This window comes from Mobula hypostoma, chromosome 11 (assembly GCF_963921235.1).
Source record: "Mobula hypostoma chromosome 11, sMobHyp1.1, whole genome shotgun sequence".
Classification (NCBI taxonomy): domain Eukaryota; kingdom Metazoa; phylum Chordata; class Chondrichthyes; order Myliobatiformes; family Myliobatidae; genus Mobula; species Mobula hypostoma.
In genome coordinates, this window is record NC_086107.1 from 4356151 (window position 1) to 4378767 (window position 22617).

At 45.0% G+C, this 22617-nt stretch overlaps 2 protein-coding genes across 3 annotated transcripts in view; one reads left to right on the forward strand and one right to left on the reverse strand.

Annotated features, from left to right (window-relative positions):
• The window catches only part of LOC134353562 (endoplasmic reticulum-Golgi intermediate compartment protein 2-like), a 54058-nt gene extending 44159 nt beyond the window's left edge, over positions 1-9899 (reverse strand). For both annotated transcript variants that reach the window (XM_063061601.1, XM_063061602.1), the window contains exons 1-2: positions 9601-9899; positions 5564-5672 (exon numbers count right to left, since the gene is read on the reverse strand). In XM_063061601.1, the coding sequence (XP_062917671.1) occupies positions 5564-5672; positions 9601-9709 (218 nt within the window). In that variant the 5' untranslated portion in view covers positions 9710-9899. The remainder of the gene's footprint in view (positions 1-5563; positions 5673-9600) is intronic.
• The window catches only part of LOC134353561 (ovochymase-2-like), a 77872-nt gene that overhangs the window by 22204 nt on the left and 33051 nt on the right, over positions 1-22617 (forward strand). The window lies entirely within an intron of this gene.

A 22617-nucleotide genomic window follows, 5' to 3' on the forward strand; every position in this document is an offset into this window, starting at 1 on the left:
CACAAGTCTCTTATCAGTGACCAGTTTTGTCATCGTTAAGATTAGGATTGCAAACTTTCTCACTCCCAAATAAGGGACAAAAGTAACAGTCAAATACAGGACACTTGTCTTTACCCCAAGACAGACTACTATGACCATGAAGCCTTGTGCGGGCACCTGTGTGCGCATGCGTGACTTGATTTTTTTTTCTACATCATATAACCATATAACAATTACAGCACAGAAACAGGCCATCTCAGCCCTCCTAGTCCGTGCCGAGCACTTACTCTCACCTAGTCCCACCGACCTGCACTCAGCCCATAACCCTCCATTCCCTTCCTGCCCATACAGCTGTCCAATTTAACTTTAAGTGACAACATCAAACCTGCCTCAACCACTTCTGCTGGAAGCTCGTTCCACACAGCTACCACTCTCTGAGTAAAGAAGTTCCCCCTCATGTTACCCCTAAACTTTTGCCCTTTAACTCTCAACTCATGTCTTCTTGTTTGAATTTCCCCCACTCTCAATGGAAAAAGCCCATCCACGTCAACTCTATCTATCCCCCTCATAATTTTAAATACCTCTATCAAGTCCCCCTCAACCTTCTACGTTCCAAAGAATAAAGGCCCAACTTGTTCAACCTTTCTCTGTAACTTAGGTGATGAAACCCAGGTAACATTCTAGTAAATCTTCTCTGTACTCTCTCTATTTTGTTGACATCTTTCCTATAATTCTGTGACCAAAACTGTACACGATACTCCAAATTTGGCCTTATCAATGCCTTGTACAATTTCAACATTACGTCCCAACTCCTATTCTCAATGCTCTGATTTATAAAGGCCAGCATACCAAAAGCTTTCTTCACTACCTTATCCACATGAGATTCCACCTTCAGGGAACTATGCACCATTATTCCTAGATCCCTCTGTTCTACAGCATTCTTCAATGCCCTACCATTTACCATGTAAGTCCTATTTTGATTAGTCCTACCAAAATGTAGCACCTCACATTTATCAGCATTAAACTCCATCTTCCGTCTTTCAGCCCACTCTTCTAACTGGCCTAAATCTCTCTGCAAGCTTTGAAAACCTACTTCATTATCCACAACTCCACCTATCTTATCGGTTTTGGCTTAATCTTCCTGATTCTGATCCATAGTACATACATTATTTCTACTTTATATAGGATGTGTATTTATCATATCGTTCCTGCTTTTACTATATGTTAGTGTTATTTTAGATTTTATGTGTTATTGGTATGATTTGGTAGGTTATTTTTCAGGTCTGGGAATGGTCAAAAATTTTCCCAAATTAATAGTAATTGCTTCTGCGCTTTACGCCATTTCGGCTTACGAACGGTTTCATAGGAACATTCTACCTTAGCAGGGGAAATACGGGACAAGGGCAGTCCCGTATGGGACAAACCAATTGAGCCTAATATACGGGATGTCTCGGCTAATATGTGACAGTTGGCAACCCTAGTTAAGATCCACATCCTAATCATGGCCTAATCACCTAATCTGAACCTTTAAATCTACGATGTACTGTAAATGTCTCAAACCTCAGGTAGTCTAGTTTTATTTATTTACTTATTTTTATTTAGAGATAGTGGGGAACAGGCCCTTCTGGCTCAGCATCCCGCCGATTTACCCCGAGCCTAATCACAGAACAATTTACAATGACCAACTAACCTACAAACTGATACGTCTTCGGACTGTGAGAGGACACTAAATCATCTGGAGGAAACCCACACATTCCACAAGGTCATGGGTTAATGGTGAAAGGTGAGAAGTTAAGGGGAACATGAGGGGAAACTTTTTCCACACAGAAGGTTGTGAGTGTGGAACCAGCTGCTAGCGCAAGTGGTGGATGCAAGCTTGATGTTAATGTTTAATTCTGGACAGGTACGTGGATGGTAGGGGTAAGGAGGGCTATGGCCCAGGGCCCAGGTGCAGGCCAATGAGACTAGGCAGCTTAAATGGTTCAGCATTGCCTGGATGAGCTGAAGGGCTGGTTTCTGTTCTGTGCTTTTCAATGACTCTGAATCTAACTGCTACACTACTGAGTTGATGCTCTCTGGGCTAATGTATTCTGAACAAATTAAAATTGGTTTACAATTTACAGAATATTAGCTCCCTGTGTATTCAAAGGACATTAGTAGAAATTTAGATTTGGTAACTGTCTTATTATTGACACGCGTGCTGAGTTTTGTTTGCATGCCATCCAGACAGATCATTGTGTACAGACGTACACCAGGGCTATGCAAACAATAAACAAAACAATGCAGAATATAATCACTAACACAAGAGACTCTGCAGATGCTGCAAAACCCGAGTAACATTCTCAAGTTCCTGGTCCTGGGCCCAACACATTGATGTCATTACAAAGACGGCGCAGCAGTGGCTGTATTTCATTGGGAGTTTGAGGAGATTTGGTACGTCACCAAAGACACTTGCAAATTTCGACAGATGTACTGTGAAGAGCATTCTAACTGACTGTATCACTGTCTGGTATGGGGAGGGGACAGGGCTACTGCGCAGGATGGAAATAAGTTGCGGAGAGTTGCAAACTCAGTCAGCTCCGTCATGGGCACAAGGCCCACGCAGGACATCAAGTAGCGACGCCTCAAAAAGGTGGCATCCAACGCAAACGACCCAGATCATGCCCTCTTCTCATTGCCACCATCAGGAAGGAGGTACAGAAGCCTGAAGGCACTCAGCGACTTAGGAGCAGATCCTTCTCCTCTGCCAATCAATTTCTGAATGGACATTGAACCCACGTACACTAACTCACCACTTTTTCTTTTTTTGTGCTACTTATTTAACTCAAATTTATACACATCTCTTATTGTAATTTATAATGTTTTTATATATTGTAATATACTGATGCCACAAACAAATTTCATGACATATGCCAGTCATATCAAACGTAATTCTGATTCTAATCTGCTGAGTTCTTCCAGCATTTGATGTTGCAGACTGTATCGTCATGGCTACAGTGAAAATACAATGGACAGGCAATCCTGCAAACACTGACTGGGTGGGAAGAATTGGAATTTTTGTGGCAGTTATTGGAAGAGGATGATTCTCTACCCAGCTTAACACCTCTACCTTCACACAGCGACACAAGTGGGGAAGATTCTGTGAGCAACGTAACATCATTCCTTCATCGCCGTTGATTCTAAATTCTGCTTTTTAAGACAACAACACATAGGAGTAGATTTGGCCATTTGGCCCATTGAGTCTGCTCCACCATTCCATCACAGCTGATTTAAGAACATAAGAAATAGGAGCAGGAGGAGGCCATCAGGCCCATCGAGCCTGCCCCGCCATTCAATAAGATCATGGCTGATCTGTCCGTAAACTCAGCTCCATTTACCTGTCTTTTCCCCATAACTTTTAATTCCTCTACTATGTAAAAATCTATCTAACTGTTTCTTAAATATATTTAGTGAGGAAGCCTCAACTGCTTCCCTGGGCAGAGAATACCACAGATTCACCACTCTCTGGGAAAAACAGTTTCTCCTCATCTCCGTCCTAAGTCTTCTCCCCTGAATCTTGAGGCAATGTCCCCTAGTTCTAGTCTCACCTACCAATGGAAACAACTTTCCTACTTCTATCTTATCTATCCCTTTCAAAATTGTGTATGTTTCTATAAGATCCTCTCTCATTCTTCTGGATTCCAGAGAGTATAGTCCCAGGGGACGTGATCTCTCCTCATAGGTTAACCCTTTCATCCCTGGAATCAACCTGGTGAACCTCCTCTGCACTGCCTCCAAAGCCAGTATATCCTTCCTCAAGTATGGAGACCAGAACTGCATACAGTACTCCAGGTGCGGTCTCACCGGTACTCTGTATAGTTGCAGCATGATCTCCCTGCTCTTGAATTCAATCCCTCTAGCAATGAAGGCCAACATTCAGTTTACCTTCTTAATAACTTGTTGTACCTCCAAGCCAACTTTTTGCAATTCATGAACAAGCACTCCCAAGTCCCTCTGCACAACAGCATGTTGCAAACTTTCACCATTTAGATAATAATCTGCTCTTCTATTATTCCTTCCAAAGTGGATGATCTTGCATTTACCAACGTTGCATTCCATCTGCCAGATCTTGGCCCACTCACTTAACATATCTATATCCCTCTGCAGACTCTCCACATCCTCTGTACAATTTGCTTTTCCACTCAGTTTAGTGTGATCAGCAAATTTTGCTACACTACACTCAGTCCCCTCTCCCAAATCATGAATGTACATGGTAAACAGCTGCAGGCCCAGCACCAACCCCTGCGGCACCCCACTCACCACTGACTGCCAACCGGAGAAGCACCCATTTATACCAACTCTCTGCCTTCTATTGGTTAACCAATCCACTCTCCATGCCAATACATTATTACAGCTCGAGGTCTCAGAGTTCAAAGTTCAAAGCCTGTATGTTCTTCCCATGTGCATGAGGACTCCTTCAGTTTTCTTCCCACAGTCCCAAGACGTAGCAGTTAGTCGGTGAATTGGTCATTGTAAATTGTCCTGTGATTAGGTTAGGGTTAAATAGGTGGGCAGTGCAGTTCAGTAGGCCGGAAAGGCCCTTGTCACTAAATAAATAAATATTGTAGACTCACAGATCCAGGGCGCCAACCACTGGGCTTCAGTTTCCAGACTTCTGATCAACCTTTGGGCTTCAATGTTTGGTATTGACTGCAGGACTTGTCAGTTCTTGTTTCCTCCAAAAACCCCATAGTCTTCCTTTGTCACTGGGACTGCAGTGGTTCAAGAGGACAGCTCACTGCGAGCTGGGGAGGAGCAAGCAATGCTACCCTTGACCGTGGCACCCACATCCCGTGACGGAGCATCTGCACTTTCCGGTGCCTTGGGAAATCAGCCAACACGGAGCCCCTCCCAGCTCCCACCCTGGACATTCTCTTCGCTCCCCCCTCTCATCGGGCAGAGAACCGTACCACTGGGTTCAAGTGCAGCTTCTTTGAATGGACCTCTTGTGTGATGACAATGAAGTAAGTTCTAGGGAAAGGTTCAATGGGTTAGGACTTTACTCCCTGGAGTGCAGGAGAATGAGGGGAGACTTGGAGGTATTCAAAATTATGAGAGGTATAGATAGGGTAAATACAAGCAGGCTTTAGGGTTAATAAGCTGGGGGCATGCTATGTCTGCCCACCACTGCCTGTAAAGGTTTGAATGTTCTCCCCGTGACCCCATGGGTTTCCTCTGGGTGCTCTGGTTTCCTCCCACAGTGCAAAGATTTACCAGTTGGTGGGTTAATTGGTCATTGCAAATTATCCCATAATTAGGCTAGGATTAAATCGAGGGATTGCTGAGCAGTAGGGCTCAAGGGGCCATAAAGGCTTGTTCCATGTGTATCTCAATAAATAGATAGATGGATAAATAAAATAATTTTTAAAATGTTAGCGCTGGGAGTATAGCGATATTTATAGGCTGCCCAGTACAATCCTTGCAGATTTGATACAGATGTTTCAATGGACGTGTGACAGAAAGAGTTAATCTTATTTTATCTTAAGTGCCTGTGTCATTGCTAACTCTCCGAAAACGAATGTAAGGAAACATCTGTAAATTGTACCTGGACGTATCTGTGTCCACTTGGTAGCTGTAGCTAATCCAGGTGTTGCGGTAATAACAGTACTCTCCCACAGTTAGTGCAGATATCAGTGCGAATGTGAGCAGAGAAACTACAAAGAAAGAACAGAAGGTAAATTAGTGAACCTTCTGTACAATCCAACCATCTTTCAATCCTTCATTTGTCAGATGGAGTTCCTCGGACAGAATACAGAATTGATCTTCGGATAAAACATAGAAGAGTTCAACACAAGAACAGGCCCTTCACAAAAGCTCTGAGGAGAAAGTAGAGGACATATACACCGAAAGGTGCTGGAAAAGGCCAGTAACATTATGAAGGGTCCCACCCACCCTGCTCATGGACTGTGTCACTCTCCCATCAGGGAGGAGACTACATAACATCCACACCAGGACAACAAGACTCAAAAACAGTTACCTTCTCCAAGCAGCAATTCTGATCAACACATCCACCCACTAACTCACCTCTCCACACCCCCAACCACCATCATTTCCTGTCAGAGTCACTTTATGTACAGACACTCCTACAGCTAGTGTCACTTTATGGACATCCAGTCAATCTAGGAATACAGGCTATTGTCACAATGGGGGTGCTGGGGCAGACCCAGATGCAAGACACAGACACTGAAGTGCTAGGAACAGGACAGGACTAGAGACTAGAGTTAGGGATGTGACTGGATGCAGACTAGGAGCTAGGATAAGAACACAGATTTGGGCTAGGCAAACAGGACCAGGACTAGGAACTGGGAACTAGGAGTCTGGGCTTGGTCTCCGAGCCAGAGACTGGACAAGGACCCAGAACCTGGGTCTTGACTCAGACTCAGACCCCAGAACTAGGGGAGGACATGACAAGGCTTGAGTTCCTCAAGGCAAGGACGTGAGGAGGCTACAGGACAGAACAAGAGCCTTGGTCAAGGGAGGGCAGGATCACAGAGCCTTGGAACACAGAGTCAGGACTCCTCCTAGGGAGCAGGACATAAGGCCAGGACTCATACACAGAACACAGAGAGACAGTTCCCCAACACAGGTAGCAGCAAACAGCCAGACCTACCTAGCAAAGGCATAGACACAGAGACAGTTCCAAACAACAATAGACAGTTCCTATCTTGCTCCAGCAGTTGAACTTGACAGCAGTGCAGGCAAGGAACAACATTGCTTCAGATACTGGTTACAGGGCAAGACTTCAGGAGGTAGGGGCAGAGAAGGGATTCAGACAGGGAGTTTGAACAGGAACAATCCAGCAGCTGAAGCTGAACCAAGGAGCTATTTATGTAGCCAGCCCAGAATGAGAATCAGCTGCCTCAATTAGAGCAGCCAACAGAAAAAAGGGAAAACCAGAAAACCTGGAATAAGGAACAATGGACTGGAGCATGAACCGAAATCCAGTCTTCACGGATCGAACCATGACAGCTATCTTATGTATTTATATATACTGTGCTTTTTATTATTGTGTTCTTTATCTTTTTTGTTTTATTTATGCTGCATCAGATCCAGAGTAACAATTGCTCCGTTCTTATTTACACTTGTGTACTGGAAATGACTTTAAACAATCTTGAATGTTGAATCTTAAATCTTCAGCCCACCCCACCTCGTCTGCACTGACCATGATGTCAAATTAAATGATATTAGCTTTATTTGTCACATGTACATCGGAACATCAGGCCTGCACAGTGAAACGTGTCATTTGTGTAAAATCAAATCAATGAGGCTGTGCTGGAGGTAGCCCATACATGTCGCCATTGCTCTGGTACCAATAGAAGATGGCCTCCACTCACTAACTCTCACCCTTTCTACAAAGTGGGAGGAAACTGGAGCACCCAGAGGAAACCTACGTGGTCACAGGGAGAACGTACGAACGACAGGCAGTGGTGAGAACTGAATCCCAATCTAATAGGTGGTGCTGTAAAGGGATGCATTAAATGTTACACTACTGTACAGCAATTTGAATGTGCAGGAATGTAACAGGCTGCAGAAAGTGATGGACTCAACCCAATAATCACGGGCACGTCGCTCCCCACTATCGGTAGTATCTAGAGGAGGGGTTGCCTCGAGAAGACAGCTTCCATCATCAGAGATCCCCTCCATCTGGGCCAGGCCACCATCGGACAAGAGGTACAGATGCCTGAAGTTCCACACCAGCAGGTCCGAGAACCGCTTTGGATCTTGAACTGACCGGCACACCCCTAATCCCCACCTCAGTACAGCAACACCATGATCAGCTCTATCGCTGTGCATTACAATGGCTGTTTGGTTCTAATCGTGTTCTTTCTTGTATAATTTTGTATAACATGTTTATTTTCTGTTTTTCTTGAGAATGTTGGTTATCTGATGCTCTGTGCCTGAGATGCTGCTGCAAGTAAGTTTTTCGTTGCACCTGTGTGTGTATGTGAAGTCTGTGCAAAAGTCTTAGGCACGTACATATAGCTAGAGTGCCCAAGACTTTTGCACAGTACTGTATTTGTCAACGTGGAGCAGAGAGAGAGTTTGTAAATGTGGCGGGAGCAAACGATGATGGGAATGGTGAGGGTGGAGTGCTGCGGGAGGGATGAGGGACAGGTGGCAGAGAAGGAGTGTCAGGGGTGGGGATGTGGCATGGGCGCAGACACATCTAGCCTTGAGATACCAGGCAAGGTCATTTGATTTCAAACAATTGGTTTATGGATCATTACAGAATGCCTCTCTAGTACTTCCCATTCCCTCTCCTCTGCCTTCCCCTTTTCCCAATCATGATTCTACTCTTCTTGCTCCCTTCCCACTCTCAGTCCATATCAGAATCGGGTTTATCATCACTCACAAACGTCATGAACTTTTTTTTGCGGCAGGAGTACAGTACTGTGCAGATGACAATAAACTCGACTTTGACTTTGAAATTAAACTAGTCAGATCTTCCTGTACATGGTCCCTGTATCCCCTGTCTGTTAAAGTGCCTAATGCTGTTTTGTTGTCTACCAGACACCACCCCTGAGAGGACCAAAACCTTGTTGTGGTTTACCTTCACTGCTGTCCCAGATGCTAGCGAAATAACAGGGAGTAAGTAAGGAAGTACCAGACACCAGAACTTGACTCTCTTTTCTGAAGCAACATGCACAAAGTACTAGAGAAACCCAACACACCAGGCAGCATCTAATGACAGGAATTTCCAGAAGTTTTTCCTTTCTGACTTGTATCTATCTATCTGTCTGTCAATCTCTTGCACTTTCCCTCTCTCACGTGCATCTCATTCTCTCCCTCTCTCTCTCTCTCTCTCTCAGTCTCTCACTCTCTGTTTCTTTCACCTCTCTCAGTCTCTCTCTACCTCTCTGTGTTTCTCACCCCCCATCATTTGTCTCCATCCTTTTCCTCTTCTTACTCTCTGTCACTCACTCTTTCCCATTCTTTTCTTCCCTTCATTGTCCCTTTTCTTTATCCCTCACTCCCTTCACTCTCTTGGCACAGCATGGAAGAAATGTGCATATGATCTCCCTTATCTCCTTTCATCACCTTGCCATTTCCTGACAAAAGACAGGACCGCATCGACTGCCTAGTCACTCACCCCAAGACATTCAAGTCTGTTTGAGAGAATGTGCAGAGGTGAATAAACCAAAGACTACCTTCTGGTCAACACAAGAGTCTGCAGATGCTGGAGGTCTGTAGCAAACAGCAGCCTGCTGGAGGAACTCAGCAGGTCAAGCAGAGTCTGTGGGGAGAAAGAAGCTGAGGATGTTTCAGGTCAAAACCCAGCACCTGAAAGGTCTTGACCCAAAACATTGTCAATTCCCTCCCCCCACAGAAGCTGCTCAACCTGCTGAGCTGCTCAGCAGATTGTCTGTGGCTGCTGACTTCAGTTACCTGTCTTAAGCAATAGAGTCTAAACCAAATACGTTTTAATAACACTTATTTTAATTTGCACCTTTCAGACAAACGGGAGGTCCTTGGTTAATACACAGCCCCGAAAGTACAATAGTGGTCTAGTTGCTGTCAGAATACCCCTGAAAGGGTAAGGGTTCGGAACAGTAAATGCGTTCTGAAATATGCTTTGTTCACCTGCTCCGCCAGTGATGGAGGTTTCAACGCAGACATCAGCGACTTTTGAAAAAGCATCCAACTTTTTGATGGTGCTGGAGGAAATCTTTCTGCTGAATCTCCTCCTCATATTCCAAGCCACGTCTTCTTCTAAAGTCTTGTATTCTCTTTATCGATTCACCTCTTCTGGTCAAGTTCTGTTCGCTAGTTCCTTGTTGCTTTTGTAATACTGGGGAATGCCAAAGAAAGATACTGCAAACTCTCTCCGAAACCATTAACCCGAGAATGCAACGTGCTATTCCAATTCCATTCAAACCATCAAAAACTTCTCCTGGACTGAGTGTTCAGGAAGTGCCTGCATCCGTGAGAAGAGGATCTGGTAATTCTAATGATGAAACACTCTCACAGTTCAAAGTTCAATGTTCAAAGTGAATTTATTATGTGCATGTCATCAAGTTCTACTCTGAGATTCTTTTTCTTGCAGACATTCACAGTAGAATAAAGACATATAATAGAATCAATGAAAAGCTACACACTGCAACCACTCTCATTGCAGGGGTGACCGCTCTCTCCCTCACAGCTGGGAGGGAGCCTGTCTGAGATGTCGAAGTGTTGGGATGGACTGTAGTTTTTGACGGACTCCAGATCAAGATCTCTTTGGGGGCTTTTGGTATAGCTTGCATGGTGGGGGGTGGGGCTTCTGCAGGTGCACGTGGGGGGAGGGCGAGTGTCGATACTTCTCCTACTACTTGTGCGTGGAGGGAGGGGGTCTTTGGAGTTCTGACGTTGCTGTCTTTTATTCAGCGGGGTTTGTTGATCTGTGGATGTCTGTGAAGACTAAGAATTTCAGGTTGTGTACTTATACATTCTCTGAACCATTAGAACAAAGACTGACAGACAGCCAATGTGCAAAAGAAGACAAACAGAGCAAACACAAATAAATAATAATTGACACTGAGGACACGAGTTGTGGAGTCCTTGATGGAATATTCTAAGATACCGCTGGCAATTTACGGTGATGTTTTGCGGGCAATGCAATACCAGCTAATTATGAGGCTGGGGGTAAAGAAGACAACTGCACAGAGGAGAGGACAGCTGGCTCCCATCTTAATATTGGCACACCGGGCAGTTAAATGATGTACATATTTACTGTACAAACTGTTTCTGCTCAAACCACAGATTGTTCTGTGGGTCATATAAAGGAGGAGATTGCTGAACACTATGCCAGCAGTCTGTTTAAAACAGTTTGAATAAGGCGTGGCAACAGAAACCTTTGTAATTTTCATTGTGTACTATCTCAGTGTGAAGAAGCATTATCTGTGTTTAAAATCTGGTTGGATTTTATTTATTTAAAGTTCTTTTTGAGATACAGCAGGGTAACAGGCCCTTCTGGCCCAATAAGCCCACGCCGTCTCATGTGACCAATTAACGCTGATTTATGCTTCTGCGTAGTAGCCTACTCCGTAGCCTACGCAAGTGGCCTACACCGTTGTGAACATTTACACTTGTGTGTTGGTGTGTCTACATTGCTCTGCAATTCACCGCCAAAACGCTAGTTGACGGTGGGGTTTCTATGCCACTGTGTTGGGTTTCTTCGTGTTGAAACTCAACACGAAGAAACTCAAACTTCAAACAACGGTGACTGAAACTGAAGGAGGGTGAATTTTCTGTGCTTGTCCGGCCACTGAGAGACATGGACGAGGAAATGCATTTCAAATATTTTCGGATGTTGGCAGGTAGATTTAACGATTTGGTTCATCGTCTCCAACCGTTTATTTCACATCAGTGTATGCACAGTATACTCAGAGGCTGGCAATCACCATTCGAGCTTTAGCTTCAGGTGGAAGTCAACAGGCTGTAGCAGCTAGGTACAAACTGACATCAAACACAGGGTCCTCCATAATTTCGGAGGTCTGTAAAGCTTTATGGAAAGCATTGCAGCCAGAGTTCCTTCCCTGCCCTTCAGTCACCCAATGGGAAGCTATTGCAGCGTAGGAGGAAATGCGATGCTACAAAGTGGACCAATCACAGTTGTTATGGTCTGCATCACCGCGACGCGTAGTAACATTTTTGGGGAGGTGCGCATCAGGCTACGGCGTAGGGTACGGCATCGATTTGACACACAAGTATAAATTGGCCTAAGCCTACTAACTCGTACGTCTTCAGACTATGCGAGGAAACCAGAGCACCCAGAGGAAACTACACAGTCTCGGGGAGAATTACAAACTCCTTACAGACAGTGGCGGGAATTGAGCCCCATTGCTGGAACTGTGAAGCATTAAGCTAACTCCTGTCCTACCGTGCCGAATGTTCACTCAGCCAATGAAAGCTAGAGTCACCAACTTCAAGCATCAACATAGCATGCTCACTACTTACTAACCCTAACCGGTACGACTTTGGACTGTGGGAGGAAACTGGAGCACCCGGAGGAAACGCACACGGTCAAGGGGAGAACGTACAAACTCTTTACTGACAGTGTTAGGAATTGAACCCTGATCGCTGGTGCTTTAATAGCATTACACTCACTGCTGCACCATCATTGAGACAAGACCACGGCACAGGATTGGAAAAAGCTGCAGGAAGTTGCACCCTCAGCCAGCTCCATCGTGGGCACTAGCCTCCCCAGCATCCAGGGTGTCTTCAAACAGTGATGCCTCAAAATCTGACATTCAGCATTAAAGACCCCATCAGCCATGACAGGCCCTCTTCTCATTGCTACCATCAAGGAGGAGGTACAAGAACCTGAAGACACACACTCCACATTTTAGGAACAGCTTCTTCCTTCTGCCATCATACTTCTAAATGGACAATGAACCCATGAACACTTCCTCAACTCTTCTTCTATTTTCTCTCTTTTGCACTACTTATTAAATTTAATCACGTATTGTAAGCCAGTGATACCAAACCTGATTCAGATTCAGAACTGTCCTGTGGTGAGAGAGTGACCTTCTGTGCCCCCCCCCCAACAAAGTCCTTCCATCGTCAGTGTCAGGGGTGTGAAGGGAACACTCTCCAACTGCCCGGACGAGTGCTGAGCACCAACAACACTTAGTGATCAGGATGGGATTGTACTGGAGAGAAGATTCACCAGGATGTCGCCAGAAATGGAGTTCTTCAGTTAGTAGGAGATATGCTCTGCTGGAATTGTTATCCCTGGATCCGAGAGGGCTGGGGGATGACCTGGTAGAGGTATATAGTTACAGTGGGCAGGTAGGGTGGGTGATAATACTTGAGTTTGGATGAAAGATCTCAACATGAACGTTTCACTGTCCACCTCCCTAGGTTGATGTTGTTTGACTCACGGAGTTGCAGAGGAAGTTTACAAGAGTGATTCTGGGAAAGGGTTAATGTACGGGGAGTGTTTGATGGCTCTAGCCCTGTACTCGCTGGAGTTTAGAAGAATGAGGGGGGATTTCATTGAAACCTATTAAATATTGAAAGGCCTGGATAGAGTGGATGTTTCCTATGGTGGGGGAGTCCAGGACCAGAGGGCACAGCCACAGAATCAAGGGAAGTCCATTTAGAAAAGAGATGAGGAGGGATTTCTTTGGCCAGAGGGTGGTGAATCTGTGGAATTCATTGCCACAGGCAGCTGAGGTGGCCAAGTCATTGGGTATAATTAAAGAGGAGGTTGACAGGTTCTTGATTAGTCAGGGTATCAAAGGTTACAGGAGGAAGACAGGAGAATAGGGTTGAGTGGAATAATAAATCTGCCAGGAACAACAGACACGCTTGACCAGAACACCTCGAACACCTGAGGCTTGCCTGTTTTACTGTCTATCTGCCAAGTTCCTCCAGCATTATGTATGTGTTAATTTAATAGTTAATTTTAACCTCGTTATGATCATGCACTTCGTTGTTTACCTGCCCTGTACTTTCTCTGTACCTGTTACACTTTGTTCTGCATTGTTATTGTGTTACCTTGTTCCACCTCAGTGCTCTGTGTAATGATCTGATCTGTATGACCAGTACGCAACTCGAGGGCAGCATGGTAGCATACTGGTCAGCACAACGCTTTACGGTACCAGCGGCCCAATTCAATTCCTGCCACTGCCTGTAAGGACTTTGTACGTTCTCCCCGTGACCATGTGGGTTTCGTCTGGATGATCTGGTTTCCTCCCACAGTCCAAAGACGTACTGGTTGGTAGGTTAATTGGTCATTGTAAATTGTCCCGTGATTAGGCTGGGGTTAACTCATGTTAAAAAGGGCTAAGAGAGTTGTAAAAGAGCGCCTGAAGGCTTTATGTGTCAATGCAAGGAGCATTCGTAATAAGGTGGATGAATTGAAAGTGCAGATTGTTATTAATGATTATGATATAGTTGGGATCACAGAGACATGGCTCCAGGGTGACCAGGGATGGGAGCTCAACGTTCAGGGATATTCAATATTCAGGAGGGATAGACATGAAGGAAGGGGAGGTGGGGTGGCGTTGCTGGTTAAAAAAGAGATTAACGCAATAGAAAGGAAGGACATAAGCCGAGAAGATGTGGAATCGATATGGGTAGAGCTGCGTAACACTAAGGGGCAGAAGACGCTGGTGGGAGTTGTGTACAGGCCACCTAACAGTAGTAGTGAGGTCGGAGATGGTATTAAACAGGAAATTAGAAATGTGTGCAATAAAGGAACAGCAGTTATAATGGGTGACTTCAATCTACATGTAGATTGGGTGAACCAAATTGGTAAAGGTGCTGAGGAAGAGGATTTCTTGGAATGTATGCGGGATGGTTTTTTGAACCAACATGTCGAGGAACCGACTAGAGAGCAGGCTATTCTGGACTGGGTTTTGAGCAATGAGGAAGGGTTAATTAGCGATCTTGTCGTGAGAGGCCCCTTGGGTAAGAGTGACCATAATATGGTGGAATTCTTCATTAACATGGAGAGTGACGTAGTTAATTCAGAAACAAAGGTTCTGAACTTAAAGAGGGGTAACTTTGAAGGTATGAGACGTGAATTAGCTAAGATAGACTGGCAAATGACACTTCAAGGATTGACGGTGGATATGCAATGGCAGGCATTTAAAGGTTGCATGGATGAACTACAACAATTGTTCATCCCAGTTTGGCAAAAGAATAAATCAAGGAAGGTAGTGCACCCGTGGCTGACAAGAGAAATTAGGGATAGTATCAATTCCAAAGAAGTAGCATACAAATTAGCCAGAGAAAGTGGCTCACCTGAGGACTGGGAGAAATTCAGAGTTCAGCAGAGGAGGACAAAGGGCTTAATTAGGAAGGGGAAAAAAGATTATTAGAGAAAACTGGCAGAGAACATAAAAACGGACTGTAAAAGCTTTTATAGATATGTAAAAAGGAAAAGACTGATAAAGACAAATGTAGGTCCCCTGCAAACAGAAACAGGTGAATTGATTATGGGGAGCAAGGACATGGCAGACCAATTGAATAATTACTTTGGTTCTGTCTTCACTAAGGAGGACATAAATAATCTTCCAGAAATAGTAAGGGACAGAGGGTCCAGTGAGATGGAGGAACTGAGCGAAATACATGTTAGTAGGGAAGTGGTGTTAGGTAAATTGAAGGGATTGAAGGCAGATAAATCCCCAGGGCCAGATGGTCTGCATCCCAGAGTGCTTAAGGAAGTGGCCCAAGAAATAGTGGACGCATTAGTGATAATTTTTCAAAACTCGTTAGATTCTGGACGAGTTCCTGAGGATTGGAGGGTGGCTAATGTAACCCCACTTTTTAAAAAAGGAGGGAGAGAGAAACCGGGGAATTATAGACCGGTTAGCCTAAAGTCGATGGTGGGGAAACTGCTGGAGTCAGTTATCAAGGATGTGATAACAGCACATTTGGAAAGCGGTGAAATGATCGGACAAAGTCAGCATGGATTTGTGAAAGGAAAATCATGTCTGACGAATCTCATAAAATTTTTTGAGGATGTAACTAGTAGAGTGGATAGGGGAGAACCAGTGGATGTGGTATATTTGGATTTTCAAAAGGCTTTTGACAAGGTCCCACACAGGAGATTAGTGTGCAAACTTAAAGCACACGGTATTGGGGGTAAGGTATTGGTGTGGGTGGAGAATTGGTTAGCAGACAGGAAGCAAAGAGTGGGAATAAACGGGACCTTTTCAGAATGGCAGGCGGTGACTAGTGGGGTACCGCAAGGCTCAGTGCTGGGACCCCAGTTGTTTACAATATATATTAATGACTTGGATGAGGGAATTAAATGCAGCATCTCCAAGTTTGCGGATGACACAAAGCTGGGTGGCAGTGTTAGCAGTGAGGAGGATGCTAAGAGGATGCAGGGTGACTTGGATAGGTTGGGTGAGTGGGCAAATTCATGGCAGATGCAATTTAATGTGGATAAATGTGAAATTATCCACTTTGGTGGCAAAAATAGGAAAACAGATTATTATCTGAATGGTGGCCGATTAGGAAAAGGGGAGGTGCAACGAGACCTGGGTGTCATTATACACCAGTCATTGAAAGTGGGCATGCAGGTACAGCAGGCGGTGAAAAAGGCGAACGGTATGCTGGCATTTATAGCGAGAGGATTCGAGTACAGGAGCAGGGAGGTACTACTGCAGTTGTACAAGGCCTTGGTGAGACCACACCTGGAGTATTGTGTGCAGTTTTGGTCCCCTAATCTGAGGAAAGACATCTTTGCCATAGAGGGAGTACAAAGAAGGTTCACCAGATTGATTCCTGGGATGGCAGGTCTTTCATATGAAGAAAGACTGGATGAACTGGGCTTGTACTCGTTGGAATTTAGAAAATTGAGGGGGGATCTGATTGAAACGTATAAGATCCTAAAGGGATTGGACAGGCTAGATGCGGGAAGATTGTTCCCGATGTTGGGGAGGTCTAGAACGAGGGGTCACAGTTTGAGGATAGAGGGGAAGCCTTTTAGGACCGAGGTTAGGAAAAACTTCTTCACACAGAGAGTGGTGAATCTGTGGAATTCTCTGCCACAGCAAACTGTTGAGGCCAGTTCATTAGCTATGTTTAAAAGGAAGTTAGATATGGCCCTTGTGGCTACAGGGGTCAGGGGGTATGGAGGGAAGGCTGGGTTCTGAGTTGGATGATCAGCCATGATCATAATAAATGGCGGTGCAGGCTCGAAGGGCCGAATGGCCTACTCCTGCACCTATTTTCTATGTTTCTATGTTTCTATGTGTTGCTGGGAGGCGCGGCTTGAAGGACTGGAAGGGCCTTCTCCACATTGTAGCCCAATAAATAAGTAATTAAAATAAACGAGCTTTTCATTGTATCTTGGTAAATATGACAAATATAAACCAATTCCAACTCTTCTCTTCTCACTGCTGCCATTAGGAAGGAGGTACAGGAGCCTTAGCTATTACATCATCAGGTTCAGCAACCGTTATCATACTTCAGCATTGAACTGATTCCACAACCATTGGACCCATCTTCAGGGATATTACAACTCATGTTCTCAGTATTATTTATTTAGTTATTTATGTATTTTTTTGATTTTCAGTGTGACTTCTTTTACACATTGTTTGTCAGTCTTTGTGTGTGTATTCATTGATTCTATTGTATTTCTTTGTTCTACTGTAAATGCCTGCTAGAAAATGAATCTTAGGGTGGTACATGGTATATGTACATTAATGGTAGATTTACTTTATACTTTAAACTTTGCACTGCACTTTCTCTGTAGATTTTACACTTTGGTCTGCATTGTTATTATTTTACCTTGTTCTATCTCAATGCTCTGTATTTGATCTGTATGAACAGTTTGCAAGACAAACTTTTCACTGTATCTTGGTACATGTGATGATAATAAACCAATGCCAAAAAAATCAACTTTAATTAAAAATAACTAATTAAAAATTAATGAAAATAAAAAGTCACTACGTACTTTACAGCCAAGAAAGTAGTTTTGAGATGGGTGTCTTGTAGTACCAGAGGAAATGGATTTGGGGTTAAGTTGGGATGGCCTGCCAGTTTAGTGGTTAGCACAATGCTTTACAGTACAGGCAACCTGGATTCAATTCAAGGAACTTGCACTTTCCCCCCGTGACCGCATGGGTTTCTTCCGGGTGCTCCGGTTTCCTCCCACAGTCCAAAGATGTACCAGTTGGTGGGTTAATTGATCATTGTCAATTGTCCTGTGATTGGGCTAGGATCAAATCGGGATTGGTGGGCGGCGTAGCTTGGAGGGCCAGAAAGGCCTATTCCACGCTGTATCTCAATAAATAAATTTAAGAAGATAGTAAATCAGCCACGATGGAATGAAGGAGCAGACTTGAAGTGCCGAGTGGCGTAAGCCTGCTCCTATATGTTATAGTCTTAAGTTGGTGCAGAGAGTTCCTGGACATCTGAAAACTTGCAGAAATTAATTCAATGCTATAAAATAATTTCCTCAGACCTTGCTACAGGTAAAGTTGGCAAATTAGTTTATTATTGTCACGTGTACTGAGGTACGGTGTGTTACGTACCCCGTAACTGGGTTGCCAAACCAGCAGAAATGGATCACTCAGTTGGAGTCTGGATTACTAGAACTAAGAAAGTTTTATTAAAGAAACAAGCAACACAGTACTCTAATCAAAAGGATAATGAATGCAACAGTTCAGCAATGATAAACATACATGTACACAGAATTAAGATAACAGGATCAATCAAGCTCTATCGTTGTCTAGGGGTAAATGACCAGTTTCAAAGTGACGCAAAGTTCAGTTCAATTTAGTTCAGCTCAGTTCGTAGTAATTGCTGCCGTGGCGATGGACAGTGAGGGGAAGGAGAGAGAGAGCAAAACGAATGCATATTCAAAACGACTTCCACACAGACCTTCGATATTCTTCGCAGTCAGCTTTCGGGCGAGTCCTTTGTGATGTCATCTGAGGTCACCGACCGTGACCTCTCCGTTTCCAGATACGATCGTTTCCCTGCGGTGAACCTGGCACCCAGGCAAGGGCGGACACACACCAGGTTCCCGCCGATCGTGCCTTTCCACCCTGTGCGTCTATGGCCCGGAACTTCCCACCGACTTGTGAGAGACGCACCGCTTCCAGGGTCTTGTTACCTCGGGTGTCGTGTGTGTGTCCTGCCTTAGCGAACCTGTCCCTTTTTATCCCCCTGCTGGGGTATCGCCTGTCCATCACTTCAAACAGTTCAGGGTTCAAAGGGGGAGCCGAGCTTGACAGCTCTCCTTCCCCTTCATTAACATCTCCAAATGCTGCTCCATTGTTTTCCTTATCTCTCTCTCTCCTGAAGACAGGTGGCAGACCAACTGCTGATCCCACTGGTGCCAGCACAGGACAGCTACATCTTAATCTATGTGTATTCTTGTCACAGGTGAAACACTTTCTTTCAAATGCTGTCCATACAGATGAATTCATTACACAGTTCATTGAGCTAGAACAAGGGAAAACAATAACAGAATGCAGAATAAAGTGTGACACTTACAGAGAAGGTGCACTGCAGGTAAACAATAAGGTGCAAGGTCACAATGAGGTAGATTGTGAGGTCAAGTGTCCATCTTATCCAATGAGGAAACCATTCAATGGTTTCAGAACAGTGAGGTAGAAATTGTTTTTGAGTCTGGTTGTACAGTCTGTGCAGAAGTCTTAGGCACGTACATACAGCTAGGGTGCCTAAGACTTTTGCACAGTACTGTATTTGTCAACATGGAGCAGAGAGCGAGTTTGTAAATCTGGCAGGAGCAAAGGATGTTGGGACTGGTGTGGGTCGAGTGCTGTGGGAGGGGTGTGGCACAGGTGGCAGCAAAGGAGTGCCAGGGGCAAGGGCAGTTGGTGTCCCAGCCCTGAGACTCCAGGCAAGGTCATTTGATTCCAAACCAATGGTTTATTAATCATTACAGAATGTCTCTCTGATGCTTCCCACTCCCTCCCCTCTCCCTTCCCTTTTTCCCAACCATGAGTCCCCTCTCCCTGCCCCCTTCCCACTCTCAGTCCACAATAGAGACCCATCAAAATCAGGTTTATCATCACTCACATATGTCATGAAATTAGTTCTTTTTTTGACGGCAGCAGTACAGTGCAATACATAAAATCACAACAGTATTGCCTTAGGCATACTAGCTATATATATGTGCCTAAGAATTTTGCACAGTACTTTATGGGCTTTCAGACTTTGTATCTGCTGTCCCATGGGAGGGGGAGAAGAGAGAACATCCAGGGGGGTGGGGTGTTTGACTCTGCTGGCTGTTTTACTGAGGCAGTGAAAAGCGTAGAAGGAGTATGTGGAGGAGAGGCTGGTTCCCATGATGAACTGATCTATATCTGTAGCTGCCTGCAGTTTCTTAATGTCTTGAGTAGAGCAGCTGCCAATGATATGTCCAGATCGGATGTTTTCTATGGTGCATTGATAAAATGAATGAGGATCAAAGCGAATGAGGCAAATTTCTTTTGCCTCCTGAGGAAGTGGAGGAGTAGGTAAACTTTCTTGGCTGTGATGTTGGACCAGAACAGGGTATTGATGTTCACTGCTAGGAAATGGAATCTCTCAACCGTGTCAGCCTTAGCCAGTGCCGTTGATGTAACCTGGAGAGTGTCCTCCTCCTGGCCAGCTCCTTTGTTCCTCTGGCATGAGGGAAAGGTCATCCTCCTGGCCTTTGCATTTTGCATTTCCGCAGGGCCGGAGTTACCGTGTCCTCTGACAGCCGTAAGAGTGGGCGGGAGGCATTACCAAGAGCTTATAAAGAGAGTTTTGCTGGAATATAAACCATTCTGTAGAGGGACACCTGTGGATGAGGCCCACTGCCAACTCTCTGTAACCATGGGAATGTGTTCGATTTACAAACTTGTAACAGTCACCGTGGAGACTGGAATGATACTGCGCTCTGAAAGTGGCATTTATGGCCCTTAAACAATGATATTTGGTAGGGTGAGTCATGACTTTGTCAGAAGTTTAGGACAATGTTTCTGCACCCCCACAAGACCTCAGTCGTCTGTGTAAGAGTTTTATTTTACTGGTTCTTTGACTAACAATTGAAAAGAATTAGTTTTTTTCTCGATGACTTTGCACTGCCTCAGGACATTCCAGGGCGCTTCACTGCAGCTGAAGTGGTCACAGTGGTAAAGCAGTCCGCAGTCGAGCACAATGCAGCTTGTCTTCTGCCGAGTGAACACTGGGGGCAGCACTGATGCCACCAGCATGAACGCCACGCCACACCGCCTCCGGTACCAGCTCCGACGCCTCTCTCCTGGACGGCTGGAAACAGGCAACAACGCAGCTTGAGGCCTAGTCCTTGCTAGGACTAAGGTCACACAGGAAGCTCCCCTTCATGTTCCCGCTAATGATTATATAAATATACAAGCAGGCACAGGAAAGTTAAATAACAAATCTACATCCTTACCCTTATTGTTAACATCGAATGTTGAACAGTACAGTGTAGGACCAAGCTCTTCAGCCCACAATATTGTGCAAAACCAATTCAATTAGTAATCAAACGGCCAACTAAGCCAACCTCTTCTGCCTCCACAATGTCCGTATCCTTCCCTCACGTTCACGTGCCCATCTAAATGTCGCTGTGGTGGCACAGTGGCGTACTGGTGAGCACAATGCTTTATAGTTCCAGCAACCCGGGTTCATTTCCCTCTGCTATCTGTAAGGAGTTTGTACGTTCTCCCCGTGACTGCGTGGATTTTCTCCGGGTGCTCTGGTTTCCTCCCACAGTCCAAAGACGTACCATTTTGTAGGTTAGTTGGTCTTTGTAAATTGTCCCGTGATTAGGCTGGGGTTAAATCGGGGTTTGCTGGGCAGTGCAGCTCGAAGGGCCGTAAGGCACTGTATCTCAATAAATAAATTATTTTAAAAATCCCCGAAGTTTCTGCCTCTACCACCACCCCAGGACGTACCACTCTCTGTGTAAAAAAACTTGCCCCTCACATCTCCTTTGAAATTATCCCTCTTACCTTAAATGCATGACCTCTGGTTCAACAGTTCAACCCTGGGAAAAAGATGCTGTCTGACTGCTCTATCTCTGCCTCTCATAATCTTATAAACCTCTATCAGATCTCCCCTCAGCCTCCGCTGCTCCAGAGAAAACAACCCCAAGTTCGTCCAACCACTCAGTATAGCCCATGCCCTCTAAACCAGACAGCAATCTGGTAAACTCTTCCTCACCCTCTCCAAAGCCTCGACGTCCTTCCTAAACTGAGGCGACCAGAACTCTATGCAATCGTATGAAGGTTTGGCAATGGATGAAGTCTCCACACTGAACAATACTTTTATTGCCTGAGTGAAGTAAAATCCAGTGTACAAGCAGTGTCTATTTCAGCCTGAATCAAAGAGTTACACAATTTTCTGATGCAAAGCCATTTCAGATTTTGTGTAAAGGATTAGCCTACCCAGTAGTGGGCAATGGGTTTTATAGCCTTATCTGTCCTTTGGAACACATGTTCCAAATGGTTCTCATAGCCAGGGTGCTAGTGGGGATAAGCTCCCACTACCTATGAAGTGTTCCCAATGGCATGCGTCTCAAATAGCCGCTGATAACCAAGGCAACCCCTGACCTTCATGTGGTGGAACTGTTTACCCTGACAGGAGAAGGAGTGAAGGTGGGTCACTGGTGGCTTAAAACCAGTTGCTTCGGGCAGGTGGGGCTTGTTAGCCTGGGATGGCAGCACACCGAGGAGAAAGAAAACTCTGATTTAAAAACTCGTGTGGCGGTTCTGCGACAAAGCCTGTGTACCATGGGACTTTAGGGATTTAACATCATCCACCTGTACAAGGACAAGGGGGACAGGGCGTCCTGTGACAACCACAGAGGCATGTCTCTCCTGAGCACAGCCGGGAAGATCATGGCCCGTACCATACTGAACAGGTTACCTCTCATCTCCTTGATGACATTGACTCAGAGAGCCAATGCGGTTTCAGATCTAACAGAGGGACCATGGACATGATCTTTGCTGTCAGACAGATCCAGGAGAAGAGCCAGGAGCAGAACCAGAATCTCTACATCCTCTTTGTGGATCTGACGAAGGCATTTGATACCATCAGTTGCACACGCCTTTGGCGCATCCTTATCAAGTTAGGCCCCCCCCCCCCCCCCCCAGGATGGTAAACATTGGCAGGTCATACCACGACTGCACGATG